We start from the raw sequence: 9976 nt of genomic DNA on the forward strand, positions 1-9976 counted from the left end.
AAATGGTGTTGATTCTTCTTATAATTGTAGACTAAATATGCATATTGCATGACATTTAACACCTCCAAAACATTTAGTCCTCCCTCCTGCAGATGATTACATCAATCATCTGCAGTAGGGAGGACAAAATGTCTACAGAGTTGATTAATGTGAAGTGTGATCAGCCATCTCTTTCACACCTGTGGACTTTTGCATCCACCTCCATCTCCACCGCCTCCCTTCTTATAAAGAAAACTATTAAAATGACTCCTTTCTGTCCTTTTTCTAGTTTTTTGATTGAGACACGTCTCTTGTCGCCCACGAACGCATGTGGACAAACTTCTCACACATGGCTCCTTTCACTCCTTTTGTCCCGCTCCCTGCCCTGAGCATTCTTTTCCTTGGTTACCAGTTGTCATGGTTTCAGAAGGCCCTGTAGGCAAAAAAAAAAAAAACTGGAGGGATTAAAGGCAGCCATTTTGGGGACAGCTGGGCCAGGTTGGTCCCTGTTGCCCCCTGTCCCGCTCCCAGTCACTTGGGAGGGGAGGGGGGGGGGGAAGAGGGGTGGCATTGTGTGAGGATTAGAGCTTCCTGTGTGTCAGCTCATTACATGGGGTGGGAGGAGGGGGGGGGTGTGGGGGGAGTACAGGGGTGAGCAAAAAGAGTGAGGGAGAGAAATGAAAGAGAAAATGAAAGCGAGTGCGTATGAAAGAGCGTATGACACACAGAGAGGGGAGGGAAAGGCAGGGGGGGGGGGGGGGTGGGGGGGAGGTGGTGGCCTCTACAGCTGCACCCTCAATCACACTCATACAGGCTCTGATTATCCTTTTCACACACACACACACACACACACGGGGAACTGAAACATATTAAAAGACACTGAAGGCAAAAAAAGGCAGAATTAGGCGACAGCTAGCCCAGCGCCCCAGACAAAGGGACCCCCGATCCAGACACGCCAAGGGCTGGAACAAACAAGCAAGCTGACCAACAGCGTACATGCAGGCACACACAGAATAGGAGTCATGCAAACAGAATACTTAAACAGATGCATGAATTCACAAAGAAGCAGGCTGAAACTGAACCCCAAAAAAAACCCCACAGACGAGCAACAAACTTCTCCTCACCGTTGTTTTATTTATCTTTTGTACATCACATGGGTGGGATGGGAACATATGTTGTCATTGCTACAAGAAAAGGGTTTACAAAGCATACAAATACTAAACTGGGCAAAGCAGGACTGCAGTGAGTGCAGACAATTTCTGCAGGAGCAGAAAACTCTCAAGTGCTTTGAGAGAGGAGAGCAGGGGCTAGAGGGGGGGGGGGGATAAAGGAAGAGACTATAACGGACAGGGCTCATCCTTATTGGCAGTTTGACACTCCAGATAGCGTCAACAAGAAAAAAAACTTTTACAATCATCAGTATCAGCAAATTTTACAGCTAGAAGTACCAGGACTGTTCACAAAAGTAGTAACACAATCATCGCCATCATCATTATCGTCATCGTGGTTATCATCATTGCTAACGTGTTTAAGATGTTTCGTCAGCACAGGACACAGTGCAAGTCAGCACATCAGAAACATGCTTTGAGCAGCATGGCATGAAACAAAAAGGAAAGAAGAAAGTAACAATAAAAAGGCATTAAATGGAAAAGGAAGCACAAATTTACAAACATTGGCCCGTACAAATTTTTGGCCTGTTTTGGTATGGAGTTAACCTCGTGAAATGCTGGCCCGTCCCTCTTATTCAAATCAGCTTATACAGTATGTGCTGAAAATAGGAGTCAGCAAAAAAAAAAGAAAAACAAAAGAGCAAACAATTAATTCTCATTGTGACAATTCTGTGAAGTGTGTAAGATAAGGCCTCACTGTGGTCTTTGAAATACAAAAATACATCGCTAAGACACCACATTCACAAATCTCTTGCAATGGGACCACAACACAAACTAGACCGATCTACCGAATACAAAAGGTAAACATGAATTAGAATCAATAACGCTAGAAAACGATTCTCATTCTATCAAAAAAAAAAATACATTCCCTTGTCAGGACCCTTCTTAAAGACTGACTGCAGCCACTTAACGAAACTAACTCTACATAGTCGTGTCCATAGGCTCGCCCGCCACACTGATTGGTGGAGGATCTGTGCCGTCACCTTTCTCGGGGGATTTAGCCAATCCCTGCTCTTCTTCCTTCGTTACCCGATTCTTATTGGTTGCATGTGAGCTGCGATCCTCCACAATGTCTGTGTCATTGGTTTGAGCCTTGGAAGGGGTGTTGGTCAATGCTCCAGGGTGAGTTTTCATGTGGCCCTGTTGACGAGAGAAACGACACAATAGCCAGTTATTCACAAGTCCAGAAGGATGACATCTTTAATTGACATAAAAATGTATTTCCACTTCAAAAAAAAAAATCATATTACAACATACAAATCCACAATATCCTTAACCCTTACCTTAAGTCCGCTACGGCTGGCGTATGCCTTTCCACACTGGGAGCAGCTGTAGGGTTTGTCAGAGCGAGGAGGCGGAGCTGGTGCTGGGACAGAGGGCTCTGGGTCCTCTGCAGGCTTTTCTTGCACGCTACTACCCTCCTCCATTGGAGCGTCCTTCTCCGGCTCCGGCTCCGGGACTGGCAAAGGCTCTCCGGGTGTGGCGGTCTCACTCTTGCCATTGCTCTGGGCAGCATCTGTCTCTTGTGCCTCCTGTGGTACACTGCCACAGGCCTCTTCTGCGTCGGGGGTAGCTTTGGGGCTGGCAGGGGGGGTGAGTGCAGGAGAAGCATTTGCAGCTGGCGGTTTGGGGCTAGAATCCGGACTCGTGATAGGTTTGTCTGCGGAGCAGGCTTCATCGTTATTAACCCCCGTATCCAGCGTCTCACTGTCTACTCGAGGCTTTGAAACACAGAGCGATAGAGGAGTGTCATCTGCCTCCGCGTCTCCATTCACTGCAGCTGGATGAGAACTAGCTACGGGTGCTTTTAAAGGGCTGGTGCTGCCCGGGTCAGCGTGGGTCTCCTCAGAGTTCATGGGGCTACCATCAGCGAGGGTGTTGTTTCTCAGACGCAGGGGGTCCTCGGCTCCCACTGGGGGGGGATTACGGGTCAGGGGTGGGCTAACACTGGGTGTTGAGCCCTCTGATTCCTCTGTCTTCACAGAAGTGGCATCAGCAGCTGTGGACTTCTTAGAAGTGGACCCTGAGTTCAGAGCATCAATTGGAGACTTGGAGCGTGTTGTTAAGGCCAGAGGAAGGAGTTGTTGCGTTTTAGAAGGGGAGTTATTCTCACGCTCATTGAAGACAGCGTTCTCCGTTTCTTCTGCGTCTTCAGCTGGCATGTCTCCATCAGGAGGGATTTGCCCTCCCAGGTGCAGGCGGATATGGTGCTGAAGAACCAAGGCGTTGGTGAATTTGCGTGGGCACAACGGGCAGGAGTTCAAGGCGCGGGAGTTAGCCGGTCTTGCGCGGTGAGTGGCCAGGTGGGCTCTGAGGCTTCCCTTCGTGGAGAAGGAACGACCACACAGCTTACAAGGGAACGGGCGCTCTCCCAGATGCGTGGCTTGGTGCAAGCGCAGCGCTCTGGGGCAGCTGAGGACTCGCAGACACACTCCACACTGATTAGCAGCCTGGCCGCTAGGCAGAGAATGAGTAGTCATGGTCGTGCCTGAGACTCCCTGGCTGGTACTTGGGCTCAGGCCGAGGGCAGCCAACATTTCCCTGCGATAGGCGCTGGAAGTGGTGGACAGGTCGTGGCCGTGTGTGTCGCCATGTGCTTCAGCGAGGGTTTGTGCGGAGCTGAAGGAAGAAGAGGCCCCCTTTTCAAGCTTCTGGACAAGGCGCTGCAACTTGGAGGTGTCTGAAGTCTGGGTAGAGGTGGTGGGAGAGGATGAAGAGGTTGATGGTTTGGGGAAAGGTGGAAACGGGAAGGGAAGCTGATGAGGCGAAGTGAGGTGCGAGGCGGATGGATGGCCTGGGGGCCGGAGAAGTGCAAGGTGGTGAGGGGAGGTACCTTCAGGGAAGAGAATCTTGGGGAGGTGGGCCAGTTGGGAGTACGGGGAGGCTGTATGGAGGGCAGAGTGAGGTGGTGTGTTTTCATCAAATCGCTGCTGCTGCTGCTTTGCTCCTTTGAACTGGCTGCCCATGGAGGAGGAGGAAGAAGGCAGTCCAGAGCTGGATGCGTTGGCAGCAGCTGCAGCCGAGGCTCTGTTCAGCTGTAGCAGTGAGTGGGCGGTGGATAACAACGCCATGTCCACCGACGGCGGCAGAGGTAGAGAGGAAGGCGAGGGCCGGGCGGATGCACCCGACAGGAACCCTAAAGCCATGTTCTCTGCCATCCCTGGAACGCTTCCTTTCACTCCATTAAATGACTCGTCATCGTCGGCTCGCCGTTTTCTTCTCCTCTGGGTCGGGACAGGAACACTCAGTGGTAGATCTGATAATGCTGGTGGCAGCAGGGAGAGGGACAGCTCTGGGTTCTGCTCTCTGTGTCGCAAGAAATGGGCTTTCAGGTTTCCCCTGGTTGTAAAACGGCTCAAGCAGACTGGACACTGATAGGGCCTTTCGCCTGTATGCGACCTCAGATGGATCTGGAGTGATGAATCGCTGCTTAACACCTTCCCACAAAAACGGCACATATGTTGAGGACGTCCTGCAGAGGAGGCAGAGCCCAGAGAGGAGCTGGGCTGGAGATCCTGGGAGTGGCTGGTGGTAGGAAGGGGAGGAGTCTGGAAACTGATACCATTGCTTTGACCAAACGAGGAGGTGTTGGATGATTTCTCGTGGAGGTAGCGCGGCGGTAGGCCCAGCGACAAGGACAGAGGGTGCAGGGAGGCTACAGAGGAGCTGATATTGGATGAAATAGATGAGGTAGAGGAGGACTGAGCTCTGCTGCCATTGACATGTGAAGCACCTGATTTAGAGACAGAGGGCTGGGGAAAGAGGGAAGATGGAAGCCCAGTCAAAAGCAATGAGGCTGTGGATACTGGTGTGGCAGTGGAGCGGTGTGTTGGTGAGGAAGATGCTGCTCCTTTAGACTTCCGGTTGCTGTCCCCACTGGCCTGTGTGTTATCTTGGCCAAAGACGGCGCCGCCGAGCCTCAAAACGTGCCTACAGATCTCCTCTGTTATCTGCATCTGGTGGATTTGCCTCTGCTGTAAAACCCTCAGCTCCTCTAGGAGTACTGCCAGGGTTGGCGACACATGGATCTGTCCCTGGTGCCCCGGGGAGCTGGAGGGCTGCTGATGACCTGGACTGGCGCTGTCGCGGTGCAGCGGCACAAACTGAGAAGACGAGGAGGAGGAAGAGGAGGAGGTAGTGGTGGTGGCTGAGCTGCCCATCGGTGGGGACGTCATGGTGGAGTGAGAGTTCCCTTGGTGGGACAGGCTGTGGGAACCTGAGGTTTGACCCAGGGGAGGAGGTGAGTGAGTCTGGGATGACAGTGAGGGGTGAGGAAAGTCTGGGGAGAGGGAAGAGTGGGTGTTTGGGAGGGAGGTGGTGAAGGGGGCAATGTGGCTGGGCCAGTGGGGAGGAGGCGAGCTCTCGCTGGGTAAGGAGGGCGCGTGGAGCCCACCAGGGGATGGGCGAGGGGCCAGAGGCGGCTGGCAGTCTCGGAGAGAGGTGGGGGATGAGGAGGAGGAACCCGACGAGGTCACTTCTGAGCCAAGAGATGTGGCTGGTGATTTCATGCCCAGATGATCATCTGAGGATTGACAAAAAAAAGGACATTAAAAAAAACAAAATAAAAAACTCTGTTTCTTTGCAGGGTCATTATTATGCAAAACCCAGCCTCCAATATCAGCCCACACATCCAGGTATGTAAATTGATTAAAACACTCTACTTCAGTTACAGTTTATTTCATTGATTCCAATTATTGTTTACAAGTTTAGTTTGCGTACCAGAAGATCCTGTAACGACTTCAAAGGAAACGCCTGCTTGGAAATGGCCTTGAACAAGCAAATAAACAAGTGGAGGAAACTCTGCAGTCTATGAGTCTTTGTAATGTCTCGTCTCAATCTGTGCTCTCCGGAGCAAAACTCCTCAAACATCTTGCACACACAAAAAAAAAGCTTACAGACCACCTTGCTGCTATGGCAACACGTTTTAGAGGACAATGGGCATCACCAAGACAACCCATAACCCCTCTTAACCCACCCCCCCCCCTCCCCGCAGCAGTTACGTCTTTCATCTCCCTATTCACCCTTCCCCCCTTACGTCACAGTGGAGGTCAAGGGTCAGGCCACGCTAAGGGTTCTGGGCACTGTCCAGACACTCTGATTGGTCAACTAATCTCACCTCTGCTGCTCGGGGGTCAAATTCTTTCAGAATCTTGAGCACAGAGTGAGAAAGGGTAAAAGAAAAAGAAGGGGGGGGAGGGTAACAACAATGGAGAGACAAACTAACTATTCCCTCCTGGAGTGATATAGTGATGGAATGAAAGACTGTACCGCAGTAAAATTCCTTCACTGCGAGACTTCATCACAAACCTGAAGCAAACACGAAAATATCTCCTCGGCTGAACTTTATTTCTTGTGGAAGTTTACCTTCGGAGTCTTAGGTGCAGGCACTTGAAGATATGACCTACTGCAACAAAGAACAAGTGCGAGAGAGCAATCTCTCGATCCCCTCGCAATCTTTTTCTTCTCATCCATCTGAGCCCCCCCCCCCCAACTGTGTAGGAGTATACAGTCAATAGGGCTGAGGGGGTGAGAAAGAGGGAGAAAGATGGGGGTGGAAAGTATTGAGAAGGTGGAAAATGGGGGAAGAGGGGTGCATAAGAGAGAAAGGCATGGACGTAGAGCAAAAGAAGAGAATAGAAGGGTGGAAGATTAATCTTTCCCAAAAACACTGCCTTCCCTTCCCCTCCCCCCACCCATGCACCTTATTGTTAGCGAATAAGAGAGTGCTCTATACCAATCAAAGACCTCCAGCAGTCAGCGCTGAGCAGCCTGTTGGTTTCAGGGACGAACAGCACATGAAAATGGCCACAGATGTATGTTAGTTAATCTCCATTCATTTCACAGGGACACGTTTATTGGCCCCGACTAAAGTGCCCAAAGGCTTCCATTTAGTGGGGCCCATTACAATGAATGGCTGAACAGGAGGGGTTTCTTCAGTTGACAAACTCTGATCTTCAACTTTTTTTTTGTTAAGTCTGCTAATAAAATCAGGTGCGTTCGGTGGAACGCGGCCCTGCGTAAATAAACTTGCGAAAATGGCCGCAATCGACAGGAAACCACACAATATATAGCGCACACAAATCCCTGCAGGTTACGTCTGAACACCAAAACTTTTGCTGTTGTTAAGCTCTCCGGCGATAGTCAGACGCCGAGAGTGAATTCCGTGCCTGCAGTGTTGTGATGATCGCCGTGAAGTTGCAGGACGGTTTGCACTCTTCCAAGACATTTAAGACACAAAACCGCATGCACACGCGTAAAGATGTGTTTACTCACCGTGAGATAGCAGCCTCGGGCCCCCCGGATCCGCGTTAACTAGATGCTGGGGTCGCTTCTGCTTCCGGCGTGACATGATTCACTGCGACTCAGACAGAGAGGGGGGCATCAGCCGCTTGAATGGCAGGAGGCACGTTTTTTGCGCACTTGGGAGCGCTCCTTTAAAACATCCAAGCGTCTAAAGTTCAAAAGACGCGCACGTTACGCCAGTCCCGGGATAAAAAAAAGGCAATTTAAATTCGTGTAAGATCACTTCGAAATGAAACGAAAGTTTCAAAAAATAAATAGGTGTTGGGAATCCGCAGGTCCGCACCGTGTCACATGGAGCCGCTGTGAATGCGTGTGTGTGGCTGTTTTCTAAAGTCTCTTCTCCCCCAAAAAACTTGTCCAATTTGCGCCCCTCCTCTACCCCGCTGCATGCACATACAGGGGACACACACACACACACATACAAACACACGCCGTACACACAGACACAGAACCACTCCTTGTTCTTCAATGATATTTGCATTTCAATGGCGTGTAACACACAGCCTCCCCGGTTCTCTCTTTCTCTCCAGCTTTATTTTTCTTTACACACTCACACAGCAGCCATAAACTTTCAATCAAACATGACAATTAGGTGTCACAGCCGTTGGATTGCTTAAAAACAAATTGAAATGGGCGTTCAAATCGGCTATTTTTGCTCAGGATATGCCTAAAAGATATACCATAATTAATGGTCAAATTAAGATGCAACAATGTGTCTCAAATAAGTCTTAACAGGTGGCTCAGCCATCAGGTGACATCTGTTCAGGAGCCCCAGGTGCACTGAAGCTATACTTACTTCTTCTCAGTGGATTAATAATGAAATCATAGCCATAATAATTGACTTGCAAAGTCAAAAATCCGTCTTCCCAGCGGTGTTACTGTGCCAGATGAGGAATGAATCGGCAATATTTGATTTCCATAGGGCCAATTATCAACAACAGTGCAGTGAGTTGTGTGCAAGCGGGGCCACATAGCCATTCCACATGGATGTATTTTGTGTGTTATCACCAAGCGTATAATACCCCCCCCCCCCCCAAAAAAAAACCATCTTACACTGGAGCTCTATTTAAAAGGCAGAGAATAGATGGGAATCTTTGACAATGGCGTGCTGGACACAGTTGAGTGAGCATCTCCCCTCTCTCACTATGAACCCCCGGATCCACTGCAGCACAGCACAATGCCCCTCTTTCACCCCCCGCCTTTACTCCTGTACCACGTGGAGAAATGGATAAAAGAGAGAGAGAGAGAAAAAAAAGTGGGAGAGGAGGAGGAGGAGGAGAAGGGGAGGCCATATTTAAGTAGGTGTCTCACATTATACATATATCCACTCAGAGGCTGTGTAAGAAAATAGGGCATTGTTTGACTTTAGGGGGGGGGGGAAATAACTGTCATGTTTATCTAGGATTAGAGTTTTGGACATAAAGTGTCTCACTTCATCTCGCTTAATCATCACCTGGAAACAAACAGAAAATAGTGATGTAAAGTCGAACAACAGGTTGCTTTTAGCATTAAAAAAAAAGTGGTGGTAAAAAAAAAGTGGAAGAAATCGTCAGATTATTTACTCAATACCACACTAAAAATACTGCGTTAAGTTAAAGTCAAAATTTCAGTTCAGTAAAAGTACTATATATGTTACTTTTTATTTATTTACACATATTTTATCTTTTCTCATCCAATTTAGTATTCATAGACTGAATGAAAGTTCATTTTTAAACATCTGAAGTAAATGTTTTCAGCTTTTTCCAGTTGAGAGTTTGAGTTGCAATCAGCCAATCAGATGACAGTATTCATTTAGCGTCACCTTCCGTCACCTGCTGAGCAAAGACTGAACCGGTAGGTCGGTACCTCCCGAAATTAGTGAGAAATGAATCATAACGTCACCGTTAAAGTATACGTTGTAGTGTTACACGTCAATGCCTTTGTCAACAGCAGCAGTTGGAGCGGATTTAACAGCTCTGTTTAACCAGCTAACCGCTAATGCTAATATTTAATAGCAGTTGATGTAGCATTAAGCTAGCTATGTAACCTAAACTTAGCCCAACTACATAACATTAAGTTACCTCTTCATGCAGCCAAGTTATGATTTGTGGCATTTGGTATTTCCATGTCTATACTATATAAAGAGCTAAGATGTAAAGAAAAAAAAGTAAAGTTTTACATGATAAAAGAGGACTGAATGGCAGCCCAGTAAGGTGAACGCCAACATTTGTTGCTTTGGGAGTGAAAATACTGCTTTACTTCAAGAAAAATAATGGAAAAGAAAAGCTCTAGCAATGCATTAAATAGCACAAGTCAATCCAAACACACACACATCAATACATTAGAAATTGTTACCAAAAGCCTTGTGATTTCTAGTTCCCAAATTTCACCAAATAGGACTTTTATGTCTTGAAATACGTGTAAACCCCACACACTGCTAAGAAGTCTAATTGAATAACCTGTTGCTCCCACATTGATTACTTTATTTGTCTTCTAAACATAAAATGTTTGATTGCCTCATAGAACCTTGAGTTAATGACTCGGCC

At 48.3% G+C, this 9976-nt stretch overlaps 1 protein-coding gene across 1 annotated transcript; it reads right to left on the minus strand.

Moving 5' to 3' along the window:
• Positions 1–2069: 2069 nt before the first annotated feature.
• LOC306796802 (uncharacterized protein) lies at positions 2070–7497 on the minus strand (the record flags this gene model as incomplete). Its single annotated transcript, XM_079295870.1, has 3 exons — positions 2070–2288; positions 2432–5670; positions 7422–7497. 3 exons carry the CDS (start codon positions 7495–7497, stop codon positions 2070–2072), a joined length of 3534 nt encoding a protein of 1177 aa, XP_079151996.1.
• Positions 7498–9976: the final 2479 nt, after the last annotated feature.

The sequence above is a fragment of the Melanostigma gelatinosum genome (assembly GCF_949748355.1).
Source record: "Melanostigma gelatinosum genome assembly, chromosome: 23".
Taxonomy (NCBI): Eukaryota; Metazoa; Chordata; class Actinopteri; order Perciformes; family Zoarcidae; genus Melanostigma; species Melanostigma gelatinosum.